Here is a 23,595-nt window from a genome sequence, read left to right on the forward strand (position 1 = left end):
CTGATGGCAGGGGTACACCAAAAGTCTATCTTGTAAAATCCAAGCTATAGACGACATCACACATTTTAAGACTTTCCGTCCCAGACCAGTCTGACCATCTCAAATCAAACAAAGCAATCAGAGGCCTCTGTAGTCTGTAGCGCCTTCCATGGAGCCGGGATGTAGTTTTGATTGCAGGATTGTCTGGTCAAGAATTTCCAGCCACAAGGCTGCTCAAAATCTACACACAGTGCCTACAGGTATCCCAATTTGCAGGAAATCGCAATATTGACCATAGCGAAGGAAACAAGGAAGCAGAAAATTGGTTTATACACTGGTAAATTGCAAAGGAGGTGAATGTATTCTCACCCATGATCCCTAGATATTTATTTTTTGCATTATCATTTGTGTGTTCTCTGTGTGCCATTCCTGTTTCATTAAAATACTAAGGGCCAGCTCTTACCGGGAGCGCAGTTGTCAACCAGGGCTCCGAGGGCCTTTCCATCCCTCCAGTCCCGGTGGAAGTTGTTAATGGGCAGCTGGGGCACTTTGTTCTGGATCCAGCCCAGCAGGCGCTGCTTCGGGGTGAGCTTTTTGGCATCCTCGTCGTCCTCGTCCTCCCACATGGGCATGGAGATGGAGTAGTGCAGGATGAGAGTCCATATGAGGCCCAGGATCAGCTTCAGGTTGCCGTCCACGATGGCTTTGGAGTCTGGAAGGAGATGGAAGGGGCGTAAAAAGTTTAACGCAGGGTTGGGAAGTCAGAGGAGTTGGGGGTTACATTTTTTATGAAATTACAATCTTGGGGAGGAGATGGTTTGGATATTTTTTTTCTTTTAACCTTTTCAACAGGCAGCAAGGGAAAAAATACAGGTAAAATGTAGGTGTGTTAAGTTAGAGGGTAAAAAGGGAAATTAATTTACATCTCTGCCAGTGACGTCACAAAGGGTAAACGTAGTCTCACTGACTGCCACAGTGCAGTAGCAGGGTGGTAGTCAGTTGGCAGGTCAGTCACACAGCTATTTAGGATGGTGAAGTACTGTGTTTGTGCAGGTTGCACAAACTCTAACTTCAACAATATAACATAAAAACTAAATAAATAACAAAACTGAGGCCATTGGCTGGCAACTGCCTGCACAGGCACCTGAAAAGCAGAATGGAGAGGCGGATATTGATGGCTCTGCAGAGTGAACAGTCTAAGAATTTATTATTTGTGACCCACTGCAGACTTAAGGTACATTTGGTGGCTTTTGACTTTTTCTTTGTTTGCATCATTTGAAAGTGAAGAATCAGAACTTTAAAACAAGGTGTCACTTGTGCAAATCAAGCAAATATTTTTAAAGCTATGACTTGTTAAAGACAAGGGTGTGGCAAACTCTGATTCTGAGATAATCACCTTCAAAGTTTTCCCCACATTTGGGGAATGTTTGGAGAACTAACACAACCTAGCTACTTGTCACAGGGCTACTTGACACCCTGCTGAATGGGGACTTGACACCCTGCTGAATGGGGCAATCTCTGCATTGTTCTTGTGTTTTGAGGGAATGTTGAACAGCGTCATCGACACACATCTTTTTTTTTTTTTTAAAGGCTTTATATTTAACAGTAAGCATATACATGTTTTATAAAAGTGGAATTATTTAGGAATTTAAAAGTGTGGACAACACCACCAAATGTAGACTCTATCAATAATATGAGTCTCTGTATATCATCCTTGGTGTGTCATTAAATATATAAATGTGCATATGCCAAATATCTTCAAAGTTGTTGGAGTTATTATGTGGGCTAACCTCAACCCTACCCCAGCTCTTTTCATATTTTTTTTCGCCCCTGGCTGCATTTGCAGGTAAACTTGAGAATCTTGTCCATTGCTTCTTGTTCATAGTCTGCATCATCAACCTCAACGGACTTCATCAAGTCATCAACTTCTTCAGTTGTTACAAAAACAGGTGTATTGTTGGTCCCCTCCGGTGGTTCTTGAAAATATTCGGTTTCATCGTCACGTTCAGGTTGAAATTCACTGTTTGAAATGTTTTCCAACATGCGTTCAGGTTCAGGTTGAAATTCACTGTTTGAAATGTTTTCCAACATGCCGGTATCATATGCAGCGTCGCTTTTTGGAGAACTGACTATCGTGGAAAATTAAGTCCAGTACGTGGTGCACCCGCTTCTTGTAATCCATAACAGCACGGGGATGAAAATTTTCACAGACAAGTGAAACCGAAGTATCCTCGTCTTGTTTATGGAAGTGACGTCAGCATCATTTATTTGGTGGTATACGATGGGATACGCCCCCTCCACAATGACGTCTCCGTGTGTGTGTGTAAAAGGAGTAAGATTTAAAGTTGAACTCTATCAAAACAGTTTCACATTGTGACTTCACATCACATGGAATATGGAGGAATGATTTTCACCTGGACAGTTGCTTTAAAGGAAACCATCGATCGCCGTTCGCACTGTTCAGCGTCTCGGTAAGTGAACTGTGTTTCCCCATGTAATCTAATGGGAATATTACACTCCATGGTTTAACATTTTTCTACTATTTATAAATCAAACTCGGCTTTGAAAATACATTAAGAGATTAAAAAAACACAATGGAACACGATTCTGGAAAAATCGTATTTTCCTTGTAGAAAGGTTTTTTCAACTTATTTGGCTGCTCCTGGCCATTTTAGAAATGCGCGACAATGCCGGTTTTGCTGCGGTGGGTCACATTTAGAAGTAAAGAGTGTTTTCACAAAAAAAAATCCAAATTATAAAATAAAATCCCGTACCAACGGAGATGGCGGTAAAGTTACAGAGAACAACGGAGACGCGTGTATGACACAGCATGTTTTCAAAACATGCTGTGTGCAACCTGTTGTTTGTCAAAAGAACAGGTTTTGTTTTGTTCAAGTAGGAAACCAAGGTAAACAAATAAATCCAAATCTAAATTAAAAAACACCCTGTCTTTTGAAGGACAGTGTCTCTGCGCCCCGCCTTTTCACAAGAGGCGTGGCACTTTGGGATCATGCCAGGTTTCTGCTCGTAGTAGAGAGCAGAACTGTCAATTCAGTATGTTTACGTTTCTTTTTTGTTTCATACAAATGAATCTATATCCATAAATAAATAAAAAATGTAATTGTCCATACAAGGTCAATTACAGAGAACACAAAGCAGGTTTCTAAGCAAAAATGTCTTACTAGAAAGAAGAAGAAGAAGAAGAAGAAACAGTCTTTATTTGTCATTAAGTCTTTATTTGTACTAAGTACTACACACTACATGTTTGGACTATTGTCCAGGGTACTTTGGTATTGGAGAAAAATGAACCATGGTTTCTTGGACATATTACATCACCATGTAACCTTTATTGACTGTTGAGGGTTCATGGCCACACTACATATAAAATGTTACCGCCGTCTTTAGTGTTTGCACGCTACCATTTTCTTTTTTTACTTCAAACTATTTGAGTGCACTATGGTTTCATACATGCTTAACACAAATTTGGTGTATGTCGTATACGATTTCAGAACCAGAATAGGTTTCAAAAGAGTCTCTATTGTGGTCCCCCGATGCCATCACTCCCGATAACAACCTATCTAACCTTGGTTCCAGTTTGCACCTTTACTTCTCTACTGTGCAGCTACACGGTAGGCACATCAACAGTTAATCGGACGCATTGAGCACCGTGCCACCGGAACCAGGCCACAGTTGGCTCTGAGCAAATAAGGGAAACAAGGTGGTTTTGGAGCCAGCATGGAACTGTTCACGTCACGCACTTCAGCCCAAGGCCAGCTGGAACCACTGCAGCAACACCAACAACAACAACAACAACAACAACAACAACAACAACAACAACAACAACAACAACAACAACACCACCACCACCACCACCAGCCATCTGTATCTACTCTGCTACTGCTGCATTCCAGCCAGCCAATGCCACCGCCACGCCACCTTGTTTTACCGGCAGATTGAAAAAGCACCCCACACGCACAAACACACGCAGCCAACATGGGCACAGATCAATTTCACTGGCATGGATTAATTGGCTCGGTCCCAATAAATTTTTTGCTTTTAAATCAGAAAACTCGGCGACTGTTCCCTGACCGTGCCCATGCAACGATTTTTGAAATGCCCATGGTCTTTTATAGGGCCTGAAATGAGTACAATTTCACTCCCCAGCACTTTTTACGAACACTGAGCAAACAGGGATAAAATACAATGCGGAATAAAGCGCAAGTTAAAGCACTCGAACCAGGCGCAGCCTAACCGCTATACACTGAGATTTTTGGTCTTTTAATTGTGTTGCATGTCTAAATTAATCAATTAAAGCCAATTAGGCACACAAGTCTCTATGATGATAACCATGGATTGTTTAGGGATTTTGGGGGGGGAATTGGGCCACATTTAAGATGGCAATACCATGTACTAAACGATAGCTTTGCTATTACAACAGGAAACTCATTATATCATACAACAGAAAACATTATACTCAAACGTGTCTGTGTATTTTGAAATATTTTTTGAGTAATAAATGGCACGGTGGGGCAGTGCATTGCACTGCTGTCTCACAGCAAGAAGGTCCTGGGTTCGATTCCCGCCTGGGGCGCTGTTGGCACCGTGCTCCGGCAGGTTATCTTCCAAAACAGGAGCCTTTCTGTGTGGAGTTTGCATGTTCTCCCCGTGTTCACGTCAGTAAGGACCCCCACCAAAAACATGCACCCATCATCGTCTGACCAGCGATGGACACTTATCACCTGGTCCCCGGGCGCGTCCACGTACGCTGCCCACTGCTCCTGGCTGTGCCCCTGGAGGAAGGACAAGCCAGGATGGGTCAAAAGCAGAGGAGCCATTTCACCGGCCACCATCAAGCATGTGTGTGTGTGTGTGTGCAAGCATGTGTTGTGGAGTGTCGTGTGACAATTAAAGACTGTTTCTGTAATAATAATATCACTTTTGCTACAACTACTTTTTACATTTCGGCAGCACATGCTGCAACATTGGTTTCCAGTACGAAGCGACACAATTTCTTGTTTCTAGTCTCTTACATTGGAACAGGTGTAGCCAAAAGAGATGACTTGCAGAACTGCAAAACAGTCAGTGAAACCCTGAAAAAGTTTGCAAGCATTTTTTGTGAGTGAGTGTGAGGTTCTTGTTTTCAAAAAAGAGATGCAACATGTTTTTTTAGCTTCAAACATTTGCCGCATTGGACTACATTCAAGCAGTCATGAAGTACGTTTCTCAACAGCAATATATTCAGCAAGGTAGTGTTATGAGCATTTCTAAATGATGGGAATCAACAATCATGAAAAAGAAGTCGATCCTGAAAAATAAGTCGATTGAGTTGGCAGCTTCTATAGTGTGTGAGACTCCACAGTGGCCGAGGTGTTCATTAGGATGAACAGAACTGGTCAGTTTAAATAAGAAACACACGTTCGGATCCACACACATACACACACTCCCGCAAACACACAAACACAGAAGGGACCTCCTCACACACACATAGTTATCTGTACCATCTGTCTACCATAAACATGCTGGAATCAATCTTTTGCACATTTGCTTCCCTGACTCAAATTCACACAGAGATATGCTTCAAACCCCCTCCCATCCCCCCAACACAAACACATACACACGATCGTCTCCCCATTGGTGTTCTACTGCACAGAATCCGGGTCAATCGCTTCTAAAAAGCAATCGCTCAGAGCGCAATGGGATGAAAACCTCATGTTCTCTGCCTGAGAAATTACAGCTTGTAAATTATATGAAGCTACAGTTGCTTATTTTATATTTAACAAAATTTGGAAACAGCACGCACAAGGTTGAGTTCAGCTTATTAAAGCAAGTTGAGTTACAGAAGAGAAGCATTCAAAACACGTTGAAAACTCACATTTCATCCTATTTTCATTTAGACTTAGCAGTGGTCCAGGCCTGAACCAGAACGATTAGACTAATAAATGAGTGACCTGTGAGTTGTAGCCACTAGTAGAGACTTCACTATATGAACTAACTAGTAAACTAACTAACTAGTTATACTCACTAGTAGGGATGCAATGGTACATGGTATGTTCTCAAACCATTCGGTACACCCCCTACTGTTCAATGCGCACACGTGAAGCGCGGTATTAAGATATCGGTTGAAGTCCACCGGACGTGTTGGTGCAGTGTACAGGCGCCGTGTGGCGTGCCGTAAGTGCACGCTTCCAAATGAATCCACTGTTGGAGCTCCACTGGACACGTCAGCCGGGTGGGGTTCGGGCGGCATTTGTCTATTTGTGCGCGAGAGGTCTATTTTTTTGTTCAACTGCACATGGCCACGTAAGCCTTTTCCCCAGAAACACGAGATAAAACTACATAGAAATGTTTTTTAAAGAGTGCAATCAATCAAGGAGTCCAGTCGGAAAATAACCCCCTGGGATAGCCTTGTCCCTTTTAATTACAAACTTCTCTTCTCGCTTCCACTCGCACGAGGCGCTCATCTCACTTCTCTCTCTTCTCCTTCCACACTCAGACTCACCACAGGGAACCTGCCCCCCTAGACACCTGGGCTGATTACCCACTATCCTGGACACCTCCAATCACCTCCAATCCCCTCCCCTCCAATCAGATAAACTTATGCAAATTATAACAGCCCACCAATGAACTTGAACCCCCATCCCCACCTCTCTCCACAGTCATACACACAGAAGGTTACACTTGTTATTTATGGCAGACTACTTTAAAAACAAATTTTCAGACCTTTTAACTTTTTGTCCTTTTTTTCTAAAATATGAAGACACCAAAACCGTACTGTAACTGTGGCCCAAAAATCATGACCGAACTGTGGGCCCACTGTACTGTTGCATCCCTACTAACTAGTAGAGACCAAACAGGGTGATATCAGCTGTCTCATTTAGTAATTGTATGCCACAGTGAGCATTCTGATCCCACTGAAAAAAAATACTAAAAAATAATACATGAAAAAGCCATATATATGTATACCTCTATCTCAGCACAGTACTGTAGCACTCATATTGCACAGTACTGTAGCATTCATATTGCACAGTACCGTAGCATTCATATTGCAAGGTTTGAACCAAAATGTTTGACACTGCCAGAATGCTCTCTTTGGTCAAAATCATTCATGAAAAGATAGACATTTAAAAAAATGTATCAGGTTGAAAGTGGTCCAAAAGAGATTTTGGCTATTTTTTTACAATCAGATATGTCAGGGAAAGAATGACGATGACAACAAGTCATGTAATCAAGCACCAGCCTCAACAGCTACCATAGCACATTAGTCTATTGACACAAGAACATCAGAAAGACCTCAAACAATGCTTATACAGATGACTTGAAAATCTCCAGTACTGTTGCTTCAGTACTCTCCAGGATTGTGCTTACAGTGTGGGTTCATATCCATTCTGAGTAAGTGAGCATAACACCATTGTAACAAAGCAAAAGTTGTCTCCAACTGGTTTCATGAGCATGGCATTTAGTCTTCAGTGGCACTCCCAGTCACCGGATCTGGATCCAATAGAACACCTTTGGGATGTGAAAGAACAGGGGATTGTAGCAGGAATGTGCAGCTGACAGCACATGACAGCAGCTTTCTATGAGTTTCGTAGCCACGATAGCGGACAGCATCGTTCCTACGGTGAAAGTTAGGATATTTCCTTACCAGAAACCGTGGGTCGATAAATCCATCTGCGGCGCTTTGATGCTTGCACAGCCGCTTAGAACGACGGTCTTGTATCTGGCAACATGGACTTTTACAAAGCAGCGTCCTACAAATTGCGGAGGGTGGTGAAGGACGCTAAATGGACATACAGAGACACAGTGGAGCTACAGATGGAGTAACGAGAGACCAGACACTTGTGGCAGGGGCTGGGGACGATTACTAACTACAAGAGCAGCCTCGCCCCCCCACCCACAAGTGTTGACGGCTCCCTAGCCAATTAACTGAACTTCTTTTATGTGCGGTTTGAGACCGGCAACAACACCACTAGCTCGCCGGCAAATTTGAGTTACACCTCTGGGGATGAGGCGCACTCTCAGTATCTCAGCATGACGTTAGAAGGGTTCTGATGCGTGTGAACACCAGCAAAGCTGCGGGCCCAGATGGCATATCTGGGCGAGTACTGAAAGCCTGTGCTAACCAGGTAGCCCCTGTGATCGCTAGGATATCCAACGCCTGCCTGGCCGAGTCGGTAGTCCCGTCCTGCTTCAAGCGGTCCACCATCATCCCTGTGCCAAAGAACAGCCCTCCAGACTGCTTGAATGACTCTGGCGGCCCTCACCTCGATGGTCATGAAAGGCTGCGCCTCCCTCCCCCATGCCATTGACTTGCTGCAGTTTGCAGTCCGGCTGAACAGATCCACAGACTACGCAGTCTCCCAGGTACTGCACACCACTCTCACACACCTGGATGGCCGGATGGGGGGCTATGTGAGATTGCTGTTCATTGACTACAGTTCAGCTTTGAACACCATAATCCCCACCAGACTGGTTGTCAAGCTACTGGAGCTAGGACTGAACACTCCGCTGTGTACCTGGATCCTGGACTTCCTCACAGCCAGGCCCCAGGTGGTAAGGGTTGGGAGGCACAGGTCCCTGTAAACACATGACTGTGTACCGAGGTCCAGCTCCAACACCATCATCAAGTTTGCTGATGACACCGTCGTGTTGGGCCTGATCACCAACGACGACGACAAGGCCTACCATGAAGAGGTGGCTGACCTGTCACTCTGGTGTCAGGACAACAGCCTCTTGAATGTCAGCAAAACTAAGAAGCTAATTGTGGACTTTAGGAGAGGACTACTACCGAGGATGCAGGCACCGTTGATGATTAATGGGACTTTTGTCGACATACAGACACTCTGGCGAAAAGGGCGAGACAGTGTCTTTACCACCTAGGCGGCTGAAGAAATTCAAAGACTTGGTGAGGATCCTCAAGGACTTCTACTCTGGAGCAGAGGAGAGCATCCTGACAGGCAACATTACTGCCTGGTTTGAGAACACACACTACTTCACTTTATTCACATGCGACTTAAATGCACACATCTGTATATTCCAGAATAGTCTATTCCTTGTATTTCTATATTTGTATTCCTACTTTGGATATTACCCTTCATACTCTTATCTTTATTCTATTTATGAATTGAATTGCGTTTTAGGAATCAGTTAGTTTGTTTAGTTAGTTAAGTAAATAGTTATTGTGCAGTTAGTTATTGACCAATTAGTATTTATTCTGCATAATTTCCTGGTGCATAGCAATGTCATTTCACTCCATATGCATGCTTGTATGTACAGTATTTGTATGTGACAAATAAACATCTTGAATCTTGAATAACTTTGTATGAACCGGACGTTATAGGTAGTGAAAACTTTTACGACCCGCCTTTTATCTGATTGGCAAATCGACCATGATGTGACATTGACAAGTAGCGCTGTTTGGCTCTCGACTAAAAGAGTCGTGGAAAGCCGCGGTGCGTCATACAGAGGATTTCAAGGTCTCACCCTCCGGTCATGTAGACAGGTTCGGGAGCGAACGAGAAAGCGAGAGAGAGCAAGGGAGTGAGAGAGAAGGGAGGGATGTTGATATTAAAAGAAAAACAACCTTAAAAATACATTTGCAAAAAACGCTGATGCTTAGGCCCTGTGGGCAGTCAACTTACACTAACCCAATATACTGGGGGAAACCCTGTATAAAACAGAACTGCAGTGGGAATGTTGGTCTTGAAAATTGGTCTGAATTGATCAGTTGACAATTCTTCTTCAACCCAATCAAAAGTTTATCTCTACCATGAAGAAATATATGAATAAAAATACATAAATATTCCACTTTTTATTCACAGTATGGATCTCGAAACAGAAAAAACAAAAATATATAAATTGAACTTTGTCAGAAAGAAAGAACTTAACATCCAAGAGTATACCATATAAATGCCAAAAGCAGGATCCTATTTCTGGGGTACTTTTTCCCTCTCCATAAAAATTTGAAACAAAATAAGAATGGTTCCTTCAAACAAAAGACACCATTCAAGCATCTTATTTTATTTTACAATATTCTTCACATCATTTCAAAGCAACCCAAAAGACATCCCACCCTAACGGAATGCAGTTTGCCAGGTTACAGTTTCTTTCCTGCCACTTAAAGAGTGCCACTGAGTCCAAACTAGCAGCTTTTCAGACTGTGTGTGTGTGTGCGTGCATGCGTGTGTGCATGCGTGTATGTGTGTGGTGGTTCCTGGAATTCCCAGTTTAGGTTCAGAAAACACCAGGCGCGCTTGTCACCTGCCAGGATACAGAGAACAACGCCGCCACTGATGACGGAAACAGAGAACCGGAAAAGGCAGTTAGGAGCCTTGTATAGTACATGCAATTTATTTACTTAGTGGGTCAGAAAAAATAAAACATTGGGACTCTGGTGCTAATGGAGTTGTGGGCTTGTTCAGCTTGTCACAACTAAAAAGACAGAAGAAAGTTTGAAAATCTATCATTCCCTTCAGGGCCCGCGTTAAAAGGGGCAGGTGCCGAAAAACAAAACAAAATGGTGGGGGGTAAGAAAGTGTGTTCCCATTACGCATAGTGTTTTGTTTCCTTCCATAAGGAAAAGGAGCGCCAAGTGGAGCGCAGATCACGGCCACCCGCGATGGTGCTCATAGGGGCGTCTGTAATCTGCGCTCCACTGTGTGCACATCGCTGGCAAGCCAAGGACACATTCCTTATGAATATGCATATCTTGCCCAGACAATCCGCTACTTCGATGCTCATTCACGCTTATAAAAATAAACCACACAGATAAAAAGTGCACCATGGGGCCCATGGGGCATCAAGGAGCAAAAGGGTAAATGCTCGGGCACCCTCCGCCCTCCCATCTGCATGTGCCTGATTCCCTCTCCAAATCATCAGAATCAGAATTAAAACAAGTTCATTCCACCAGGTACTATTTCATATACGAGTATGGTGTGGGATTGTGTGGTTTGAGTAGCCACACTTGTCCTGGGTCCAGGTAATTGGGGCCCAGGATCAGTGTGGCTTTATACCTGTTGCTCTTTGGTTGGTCTAACGAGCAACAGGAAAAACCCCCATCCCCAAACACATAGAGAAGCCCTTGTCATGACACGTGTCCATCTGCTCCTTGGCTTATTCCACCTGGCCCACTCTCTACAATAAACTGTGTTTTCCAACCCCATCGTCTGTGTCTCTGTGTCGGAGGGCCCTGAAACTGCTACAACGAGAAATCTGCCATGGTGAGGACTGAAGAGTACAGACAATTAGCATAAAAATGAAATCCCTTACTTGTCACTCAAATATCACCGTTCCAGTACAGAGTGGATATGGGAGGGGCCAAGGACCAATTTAGGGAAGTACACTCTCAGTTATTTTAATGATAGGTCTTGAGGGGGAGTCGAGTTAAAATAACAATGTATAAAACAAAAACCAAACAACATGTAGAACTACTTTTGACGTATAACCGTTTATCCATCCACTGGGCACAGCGATAATTATTACTTACCCTAACCCTAACTAAATTAAATAACTCAACTTTTGAGATAGCAGGAGGTGTGTTTCCCTAATTCCACAGAAACTAGCCTAGTTGATTCCCTCCGCAGCCTTGCATTGGGCTAACACAGTCAGCAGGCAACATGCCACTATCTCAATAGTGGACACATGGGATGAAATTTGTATTGACCTTCTCATCTGAACTGGAGGTACATATACAAAAAAAACGTAGAGTATCCCTTTAATTCCATGAGAACATTACACGACCTCGTGTCAGAGTCGTCAGATCGCTGTACTCTTCACACTACACACTTTCTGTCTTGTGATTGGGAATCTTGCAGTCTTGTGCTTTGCACACTACATGACTGATCGGTGACAGGGGGTCAGACATTACAAGATCTTTCACCAGCAGGAATCCCTGACGAGTCTGTCGGGTCTTCAAACTATGTTTTGCCACGAAAAAACGCACCAAGATTGACACCAGAAATTATGCAATACCGTTTGCGGAACAGGATTAATTGTTTTTCATTAGTCTTAATCACTGTAAAAAAACATTGGATAAAAGCAGAATTTAAATAAGAAATGTATTAAAAACCTAGAGAAGAAAAGTAAATAGGTATGTTGTGTGTTTCTGGCTACTGCTCCATGCACTCCTCTGTGCACTCCCGTCTCTCCCTCTCTCTTTCTCGACCCCCCACGTGTCTTTTCTCATTGGCCGTAGCCCGTTGCATCAGTCCCGAGTCCAGCCTGACATGACCAGATATTAAAGCTCCTTGATATGTTGATCACGTTCAGATTGCGTTCTGAGCAGACCACAGGCTCGTCGCTCAAGGGAACACGCTACGATTTTCCTCCGATCTGGGGCTTTGCTCGGCGACCTCCATAACCTGCGATCAGCGAGTGGAAAATCTGGCTAAAGTCACGTAGTCTGAACTTGACATGACTCGTGTTGCTTCTCTCTCTCTCTCTCTCTCTCTCTCTCTCTGATGGCAGAGCTTCTTTTTTTTCTTTGAGCTTGAGTGGTCTGTCTGTCTGGTCAGTAGATAAGAATGCCCTCCCACACCAGCAGCACCACTCCGTGCAAGGCACTGGTCAACACACTCTGACAAAACACAGAAGCATGCACAAATCCAACCAACGCCAAATAAATCACATAATAATCATTAAGATCACTTGCAAAAATGTCAGGGTAAAGATCAGGGCAATTCGGGTATCGTTTAACAAAATTTTTGGTAAAAAACTAACTCACTAACTAATTTGAGCTAATTTTTGAAAGAAAATTAACCACAACTACTTACAGACAAATTGACACATTTTTACCCATCCGCCTAACAATGCTACCAGCATCTTTTTCTACCAGCGCCATTGACTTTTCATTATTATTTTTTAGGTCCTGTAACGGGTATGACCTTTAAAGTCCTTGTAAAGCAAAAATAAATATGTGTTCTGTGTTTGTCTCGAATGATTAAAATAATCAGCAAGTATATGAAATTAGGTTTCAACATAGTGAAAAAAAGGCAGTTCTCTCCGTTCTGAAACGCTGGGGTCGTGTCCGCTGAAGACGCTGAAACCCCGCTCAATCGCTTTGATCGTGTTAAACGCTTACATTGGAGTAAGTAAATTCCATGTTTAAATGATTTACTGAACCCAGATGTGTGTGTCTTGTCGCTCACCTCAAAGCACCGCTGTCTGGCTGCAGGACTCCCTGCTCTCCATTGCCCCCTGCTTGCTCCTCCAAAGGCCAGGTTGGGGCTCTGCGGCCTGCTAGCATGCGGCTAATGCCAACGTAACCAAATCCTGCGCGGTCAAACCTGTGGGCTGGTTCTTTTATGTTCCGGGTGCCCGTGGCATGAGTTCAAGGTCTCCATGAAAACGCCTTTTACTTTTACACCCAAAAAATCCAGACCACAAAAATGGTGAGAAATAGTTTAATGTTCTAACTCCACAATTCAGTACTACATCGTTCACAGTCTTTGAACATGTTTTCAGCAATTACTTTCTGACATGTATAATGTGTTTAGAAACAAATCACTGAATTCACTTAACAGGGACTTTAAGTTCCTCGGTTCCTCAGTAAGTTGTTGTTGTGTTTGCGAACCCCAAGCAACCACTGATCACCACTGTAACTGTTAGCGTGTGAAAGACTCCCCCACGACAGAATTCCCGGCACACAAGGCGGACTTTTGAACAAAACCTCCACTTGTTGTCGAGCTGAGGCTAAGCACACTGACCTCCTTTCTCAATTGCGATCTCAATCTCTCATTCCCACCCTCCCCTCTGTCTTTCTCATTCTCTCTGTTCCTCTAATGGTCAAGTCTTTGTTCTCGAACTGCTGAAAATCCCTCTTGTGGGATTGGTCTTACATGACTGACAGACCATAGTTTCCGTGAGAAAAAAATGGTGCTGGTCAACGTGTCCTGGAAGATTTTAATTTTACAGACAAATGGGAGAGATTCTGTTTATTGAGCTTAAAACCATTGATAAGCATGCTATAATATAGCATATAATATAGCATTCTCTATATTATAGACATATAGACAAGGCATGTAGATGTACAATACTTTTTATTGAATATTAAAAATAAAATTAATCCCGTCAGTTAACAGCATTTTAAAAATAAATAAATAAATAAATAAAAACAATATTACTACTTGAAATTAAATAATTTTCATTCATCAACAGAAAGTAGCACGTGAAGCCGCAAAAAAAGCGAAAAAAAAAAAAAGTTTTTATCAAATCAAAAATAATAATTCAAATAAATATGGCAAGTAGGTCTAAATAAATAATAAAGTTTGTGGTGTCGTCCGTCTACGTCTCGTCGACATATTTTACACAATGAATATTTACAGTCTGCTTTGGGTCGGAACTTAAATATCCCCAAAAAATGCCAAACTATGGATGTATGTGTCTCAACAATAGATCATCTTTCTGTTTCTCCTCTGAGTTTTAGACGCTGCGGCGCTGTCCCACTCCGTGTGTGTGTGTGTTTACTGTGTTTACAAGCACAACCTGTCCACAAGGGAGGGGGCGGGGCTTAGTTATAAATCGACAAACGTGATTGGTCAGAGTTGAAGCATTTAGATCAGCTTTAGATCATCTAAACTGATTGATTTCCTGTTGCAGCTTTCCGAGCACGGAAATTAACAGATCTGTGGACATTTTTTCATCAAAATGATCCACCCAGCACTCATTCAAATTGGTCTTGTAGGGAATTATTTTCACCGGATATTATGACCGGAGAGATTTAAATATGTCGGACTTCCACAGATTTTCCCGATCAAAAACAATTATTGAGCTGCTGCAATGCTCGGATTTCTATTTGGGATAAATAAAGTACTATCTTATTTTATCTTAAACATTCTCTCGCTCTTAAACTGGCCATACGAGTTAAAAGATAAAACTTTTTTAAATAAATATTTTATCTCAATGTATTCTTTTAGTAAGTAGCCCTGTAATAATAATGTCCAACCAGCAGGCATTATTGCAAAGTAACTCCTTAAGACCGATCACTCTGTTGGGAGTTATTTTGCAATAATGACCAGTGCTACAATAATTATTGGCCTTCCTTCTGGAACTCTCGGTCAACTGTTTTTATCAAACAACAAGAGGAACCTCATTTTTCCACACATAGAGCTACATGATTTTTTTTTGGAGAGCCGATGTGAAGGAAAGTGCAAGGGAAGGGAAGCGTAAGGAAGCATTAGGTGAATGCAGCCACAGCTTGACAGGAAACAGCAGGACACGTAGCAACTCCTGTTTCCTGTTGACTGGGTGACTGTCTCCCACAGGGAGCCATTAGATTGACACCCAGGCGTTAAAACAGCTCCAAAAATCGCATTCCCTGCCGAGAGACTGGCACTGTGAGCTCGCTCACCAACAGGAGTTATCACTGCACTGTCGATGGTGTGACAGCACAATTACAAAGGCTTTAAAACAGAGGTCAACTTCTAAATAAAAGTGGCTATTTTCTTCCATGTGAATGTTTCCGCTTGTATTTAGTGGTATCACTCCTACAGGCCCATGACTCTGCTTCTCTGTGTATTGATTCTAGTATTAGTTATACTGCTGTGCAGACACCGGTTGCAATTTAATATACTTTGTAGTTCTTCTTATTCCATAGTTTATTCTAATCTGCAGACACTGGTTGCTTGTCAAGGGTGTGTTTACATATATACAGGATTTGTGTGTATGTATATGTGTGTACACACGTTTCTCCTATTAACCCAGTCCACAGTGAGTAGTGGACATTGGATCTTGAAGAAGGAAAAAGTGATTCTATGAAACTTTCCAACGGGGGAAGGACACACACGCACACACACACACACACACACACACACACACACACACACACACACACACACCCAGGACACCTCAATAATGGCAGCCATATGAGTGGTGGGTTGAAAAATAGTTCTTCTCTGTACCTCTACCTCTTCTCTCCCTCCCTCTACTCCACCTCTACTCTACCCCTGCTCTGCATCTACTCTACATCTTCTCTACCTCCCTCTACTCAACTTGTGCTTTACCCTACTCTACCCCCAACTCTACCTCTACCCTACCTCGAGGTTACCTCTTACCTACTTCTATTCAATAGGGAGCTGATGAGGGAATCCAGAAATCCATCAGTATCTTGGCCAAAATACACGATAGGCTTTGCAACAATCGAGAAAATGTCCTTAATAGAAAATAAAAAAACACCATCAGAAATGTCTTGCATTTATTGGATGTTCCATACATTTGTCTTTGATATGTAATGTTGATTCATGAGACAGGGCGGACTGTGTTAGTTTGTGTTGTTTGTGTGTGCATGCCAAGAAAGAGAGCACCAGTATGTAGACTGTGACAAGGATTTTTCTGTGACCGCCCCCCTCCCATCATGTGGTGTCAGCTGCTCGCACAGTTGCTCAAAGACATTTCCAGCTAACAGCTGGGGGGGGGGGGGTGTTACTGACACACAGTGACACACACACACACAGAAATTTTGGTCTCACTGGATATATGTACTGTATGCATGACAGACACTGGAGGGAATCACAAGGGACATCAATCGATTTCCAACTTTCAAAACCTGATCTATGATCACTGACAGCAGTGAAACTGCGACCAATATGCCCCTGCTTGCCACACCGGCGTCTGTGAAGTTTAAACTCCACAAATAAGATTCATTTCAATGTAATCGCTGCGATTGGTTTTGGCCATTGAAGGGGGAGTCGAACAAGCAACGCTATCGTATTAGCTGTGTGCACAATAAAGCTCGAGCTGATTGTGAGGTTGTCTTTGAGTGAGGTGGGGGTGGATCTGGCCTGACAGTCAGCAGACTGCACATAGCGAGAGAGACGAAACACAGGCTATAACTGCCAAGGACCAAACACGACACACACACAGACACACACAGACACACACACACACACACACACACACACACACACACACACACACACACACACACACACACACACACATACACACGGCAAGAAGCAGTTCCAAAGACTGGAATCTAGTTTCACTCATTAGCCAAAACGATTGTTTCCCAGTTTTGAAGTAGGGAGAACCTATCTGTTCACGAGAAGTACAAACTGAGATCCTTATCCACAACAACACACGACATATACATATACACTTCAGGAAACACATGCCGTCTGTCAGCCCCGTCAGGGATTGTATGTGTGTGTGTTGTGTGTCCATGTGTATTTTCCAGGTCAGATTGGGTTCACGGGCCAGCACAGGGTCTCGCTGGCGACTTTTAAGCCTTCACTCGCGACGCGGCACTCCAGTTTACTTTTTACACTGCGGAACAAGGAGGAAAAAATGTCTGTCGAAAGTCTTCAGACAGCCATGCGGCTGCTGGGACACCAGCTGACAGGAGCAGCAGATGGAAAGTGGAGTCAAATACGCCCCCCCCCCCCACCACCACCACCACCACTACCCCCAATCTGCCACAAGCCAGAGACAGCTGTTTTGGAGGAAATGGCTTCAAAAGGAAAAGAAGCGCTGGTGTAAGAGAATTACAATGTGGACTGTGGTGATTTCCTGTAATTATTATGTGTCTCTGACAAGGAACTTTGAGAGTAGGACTTCAGCTTTACATTAATTTAACATCTGTATATCAAATAATCTCTGAAAGGGACACTAGAGATTTTAGGGAGGGAAATTCCCTTTTTTGTCTATCTTACCCAGAATCAGACGAAAAGGTCATCACCCAATTTCATCCCTGTGCATCCAGTTCAGAGATAGCAATGGGCTACATTCTAACTGTCTTAGCTCAAAGCTCAGCTAGCACGGTGGAAATGGGCCACTTGCTGAGTGTCGGTCACTTGGCTGAGAGGTGACGTCGTCGGACGTAATGTGGGCCATACTCGGCGGGGCTCGGCAGTATCGCCTTCAGCTGGGGTGCAGGGAAGTGAGCTCAGGTCGATTCTGCCATGACTGATGTTGCCCGACTGTATTATTTATAAATCGAGCTGATTGTAATTTCTGACAGATTGCATCTGGATGTGTGAAAATTGTGGTTTTGTGTTCAAAAAATAAAAATAAAAATCCCCCCAAAAAAATCGATATCAAAAAATCTATTTGATATTGATTTGAGATATACGTATCTCGTCAACTGATTGCTTAATTGTCCTATGGTTGTTGACCACATTCTCAGCTGAAGGGACTATTTTCTGCTGTTGTTTTGCCAGCATGTCGTACTGCAGTGTATCAGATAAGATCCTGCATCTAGGGTTGATTAATGGCATGTGCTACTGGGCCCCCTATGGTTCCATGGAATGCTGCACAAAGGCACTTCAAAGAGGAGAGATTCCTCAAGCCATATGGACCTCATGAAGTTCATTTCAGGTAGAATGCAGGTAGAATGGCCTTCTCATGTGTCAATTGTGTCATATTGATATTTTTTTCTGGCATCAATCTTAAAAGAACTGTCAGTATCTGTTAACACACAAATGTTACTGTGGCAGTTTCACCACCACACGCCAACCAAATGGCATGTTCAGGGAGGTCCAGCACAGAGACGCAGACGAGGGGGGTTTGAAACACCAGTTTATTGTAGAGATGAGGCTTGGTGGAATTAGCTAGGAGCAGAGGAGACAGGTCATGACACAGGGCTCCCATCCTGAGTCAGTGTGTGGAGGGGGTTTTTAAACCTGATGCTCGTTAGCCCAACCAACAAGCACCAAGTGTGGCTGCCCAAGCCATCCCATCCACCACAGTTACCTTATAGACCCTTGCAGTGAGGTTCAACGTAAGCTGCCAATGACTGTCGTCCAATAAGATCTGCCGACAGAGGAGGAGGGGGATGACCACCCAGCTTACATGAAGAGGAGGTGAACCACTATTAAATATGATTTATTTTGAGAACAGGAAAGATCTCAGAGGATTTCCTAAATGTTTTCCAATTGCTGGACAAAATTACCTGCTTGAGCTTAATAAGCCTGTATTTTCCACATTAGGGGCATATATAGGCAGATGGCCAGCGAAAGTGAGGATCAGGGGCCAATGAAATGTCCAAGTATCAGTACCAACGCACTACCTTCTGCACCAGTGATCACAACATCGGAGTGTAGGAGAACAACACAGAGAGGTGCCAGGTCACCGGAAGTCGCTGCACATGCATCGTTTAGCAGGTCACCGGTCACAGAATCTTTGAGAGTCCAGGAGGGTCTGAGCCTTTCACTTCGTCCAGTCAGCAGCAATGTAAGTCTACTAGTCTTGAGCCGAACTTTGTATTTTTTATGTTTATTCCTTCCATTTTGCAGCAAATGGAAGGCTAGATGTTCACCATGATACAACTAACATTCTGTAGTCTTGTATGCAATAGGCCACATCTGTGCTCTGTTTGCAGCAATTCTTGACGAGATTATAAAAATTCTTGGAAACCCTAATGCAGGACATGTACACTAAAAAAAACAGAAACGCCAGTCAGCTGGTTCAGCCTTATCGGATGTTAGATCTTCCAGGGAGGTGCTTCAACATGTCATACCGTTGTAGTACGGTCACATTGCGGCAACGCGGTTGCAGCATGAAGCCAAGCAGCTCTCATCTATACGGTCACACTTCCGGCGACGGGGCTTCCATGCCACTGGTGTTTGTGGGCGTTTGTTGGCTCGAAATCGACTGGCTGTTGTAGCCGCGCCAAACATTTCCAACCTCTCTCCCTTTCCATATTTAATATACATATATACATTATATAGATAGATGGTGCGGTGACTACTCTTTTTTTATTAAAATGGTGTAGCCATTTACTTAGCAAATGAAACTATCTCTTGAAAATATTCTGTAAATAATTTTACCATACGTCCCTTAAAATAAAGAATTGTCCTCGTTCGAGAAACATAAAATGACGTGTTCCTTATTTTATCAATAGTTTAAAAGGACATTTGCCATAAACAAAAAAATAGGGACAATACGCAGTGGTCCGAGCGTCTATTTTCCAAGGCTTAACGCCATTGAGAGCGTATCCTCCCTCCTATTGGCCACCTCCCGGCACTCTGGACTGCTAGTTTGCATTAAGTTGAATCCTGCTCAATTTTCCTTGTCGTTGTGAAGCTGTCAGCTCGTCGACACTCCGCCCCCTGCAGCTGGATGAAGCCGAGCTCCATATCAAATGCATTGCAGCCTGTCACTTTGCAGCACCCCGTTAATTGTTCTTATTAACATATAACTTTCTAGATATTTACATATAAGGGGGCGCTAAGAATGCAAGCTCAAAATCCAAATAAACTAAATAAATGTTCTTTAAGAAAAAAAAGTAAACGTTTATTTTACACCGCCGGCGGAGCTCAGGTCGACCATACTCAAACCATACACGGCTCGTGCTCGGCCATAATGTACTTGGGGCGATTCTGAGCGGACCGAAAGAAACGATGCAAATGCAAATACACGTTCCTGCATCTTAAAGGCCGAGTTATTTAAGTGACACATCTTGTATCTTTATGAAGCGGTCAAACATAAAAACAAGGTCTTTAGTCTCACGGGTGGCGCAGCTGTGAGCCATCCGTGAAGCTCAACGTGTTGGTGCTGTAAGTTCACCAGTTCAGTCAGTTGTTGAGTTTTGTTGATGTTGTTGATGGTAATGTTCTGACACAGGGAATTGCAGTTCATACCTGACGCCGCCCAACTCAGTTGAAGCAGCCGAGTTTTTTCAAACAAGGCTTTTCAGGTTCAGAATTTTCTGGTGCCATCTTAGTCTTCAGTTATATAAATCACCCAAAAAGATTATAAATAAATAAAATCTCATCTTCAGCGATGTCATGTTTACCCTGAACACCTCCTCTCTGCGCTTAACTATGTTAAGCATCTTTTTACGTTTTCCGATCCCAACATTATAAACTGGTTTTCAACACTATGCACCTCACTACTGGAATGAACTGTAAAGAGAGAGATTGACCAATAAAGAAAAAGAAGCACATTTTTGATCAGCTTGTTTTCCGGTAAGGTCTTCATTTCTGAGTGCAAGTGCAAAGCTGGACGAGTTTCCCGGGATGAGGAAAAAGTGACCCAGGCAAATGCCTCCAACCCCTAGACCCCCAACCTGGCACTGAGGCCTACTGAGACCATCCACCCCAGTCACCTCCAGTCTTCCAGCCATAGGAGGAAAACAAAGGGTAGCGATAGTGGCGCCGCCCCTTGCGGTCGCCTGTGCCGGTGCTCCGGTCCCTGGAGAACAAGATGGATGAACTTCGAGCGAGGATTAAATTCCAACGAGACACGAGAAACTGTTGCGTCCTCTGTCTGACGGAAACATGGTTGAACCCACTGGTGCCGGATGAAGCCATCCGTCCAGCCGAGTCCTTCTCTGTGTTCCGCGGCGACAAATCGGGGGAGTCGGGGAAATCCAAAGGTGGAGGCGTCTGCCTCATGGTACACAACCGCTGACGTAACCCCAACAACACCAAGTTTCTCTCCCGCTGCTGCTCGCCGAACCTGGAACAGCTGACCATCTTATGCCGTCCATTTTATCTCCCCCGGGAATTCAGCATGGTCATCATCACAGCCGTTTATATCTCACCACAAGTGGACACCAACGCAGCACTATTGGACCTGTACGACGTGTTGTGCGGATTTCAAAATAAACATCCCGACGCGGCTGTGGTGGTGACTGGGGACAGGGCCAACCTTAAAAAAGTTCTGCCTAATTTCCACCAACACATCACGTGTGCCACCAGGGGAGATAGAACTTCGGACCACTGCTGCACACCTCACAATAACGGATAGAAGACCGTCTCGCTCCCTGCTTTCGGGAAATCTGACCACGCCACGATCTCGCTGGTTCCCATTTACAGGCCTCTGATCGTGCGAGAACAGGTGGTGATGAGGGAAAGTGAAGTGGTGGATGGACCAATCAGAGGCTGCGCTTCAGGACGCACTCGCTGACGTAGACTGGGACATGTTCCAATCAAGTTCAAGTGACGTCAGCGAGTTTACGGAGGTGCTAGTGAGTTTTGTGACTACGGTAGCAGATAGCATCATACCCACGGTGAAAATTCGGATATTTACAAACCAGAAGCCGTGGGATGATAAATCCATCCACTGCGCTCTGAATGCTCGCACGGCCACTTACAACGACGGTCTCGTATCCGGAAATATGGACAATTACAAAGTTGCGTCGTACAATCTGCGGAGGGCGGTGAAGGACGCTAAACGGGCGTACAGGGAGACTGTGGAGGTACAGATGGAGCCGGGGGAAACCAGACGCTTGTGGGAGGGGCTGCGGATGATAACAAACTACAAAAGCAGCTCCTCCCCAGCCACGAGTGTGGACGCCTCCCTAGCCAACGGACTGAACTCCTTTTATGCGTGGTTTGAGTCTGGCAACAGCACCGCTAGCTCGCTGGCAAATTGGAATTACACCACGGGGGATGAGCGCGCACTCTGTGTCCGTTCACAAGGTCAGGAACGCTTTGAGGCGGGTGAACACCAGGAAAGCTGCGGGCCCAGACGGCATATCTGGGTGAGTACTGAAGACCTGTGCTAACCAGCTAGCTGCGGTGTTCACTACAATATTGAACATCTCCCTGGCTGAATCAGTGGTCCCGTCCTGCTTCAAGAGGTCCACTGTCGTTCCTGTTCCGAAGATCGCCTCTCCTGCCTGCCTGAATGACTACCGTCCGGTGGCCCTCACCTCGGTGGTCATGAAGTGTTTTGAGAGGCTGATTAAGGATTATATCTGCGCCTCCCTCCCCCGCACCTTGGACCTGTTGCAGTTTGCGACAGATCCACGGATGATGCGGTCTCACAGGTACTGCACACCATGCTCACGCACCTGGATGGCCGAAAGGGGGGCCTATGTGAGAATGCTGTTCATCGATTACAGTTCAGCTTTCAACACCATAGTCCCCACCAGACTGGCTGTCAAGCTGAAGGAGCTCGGACTGAATACTCCGCTGTGTGCCTGGATCCTGGACTTCCTCACAGCCCGCCCCCAGGTGGTCAGGGTGGGGAAGCACATGTCCAGCTCCCTCACCCTGAATACAGGATCCCCCCAGGGCTGCGTCCTCAGCCCCCTACTGTACTCCCTGTACACACATGACTGTGTGGCCAGGTTCAGCTCCAACACCATCATCAAGTTTGCTGATGACACCGTTGTCGTGGGCCTGATCACCGACTGCAACGAGAAGGCCTACCGGCTGGAGGTGGCTGGCCTGTCACTCTGGTGCCAGGACAACAGACTACACCTGAACGTCAGTCATACTAAGGAGCTGATGGTGGACTTTAGGCGAGGATTACAATCGAGGACACATGAGCCCTTGGTGAATAATGGGACTTCTGTTGACAGGGTTAGCAGCTTCAAGTACCTGGGAGTCCACATCACAGAGGACTTAACATGGACTTTACAAACAGACACTCTGGTGAGAAAGGCGAGACAGTATCTTTACCACCTCAGGCAGCTGAGGAAATTCCGGGTCTCGGTGAGGATCCTCAAGTCCTTCTACTGTGGAGCGGTGGAGAGCATCCTGACAGGCAACACTTCCTGGTTTGGCAACTGCACTGCCCAGGACAGGCGGGCCCTGCAGAGGGTGGTGCGTTCAGCTGAACGTACCACTGGAACTACACTCCCCTCCCTGCAGGACTTATACACCAGGAGGTGTAGTAGCAGAGCCCACAGGATCATGAAGGATCCTCATCACCCCAACAACGGACTGTTCCAGC

At 44.5% G+C, this 23,595-nt stretch overlaps 1 protein-coding gene across 4 annotated transcripts in view; it reads right to left on the reverse strand.

Annotated features, from left to right (window-relative positions):
• flncb (filamin C, gamma b (actin binding protein 280)) overlaps positions 1-23,595 on the reverse strand; it is a 106,617-nt gene that overhangs the window by 71,868 nt on the left and 11,154 nt on the right. For all 4 annotated transcript variants that reach the window (XM_080022414.1, XM_080022413.1, XM_080022412.1 and 1 more), the window contains exon 2: positions 443-691. In XM_080022414.1, the coding sequence (XP_079878540.1) occupies positions 443-691 (249 nt within the window). The remainder of the gene's footprint in view (positions 1-442; positions 692-23,595) is intronic.

This window comes from Zeus faber (genome assembly GCF_960531495.2).
Source record: "Zeus faber genome assembly, chromosome: 21".
In the NCBI taxonomy this organism is placed as follows: Eukaryota; Metazoa; Chordata; class Actinopteri; order Zeiformes; family Zeidae; genus Zeus; species Zeus faber.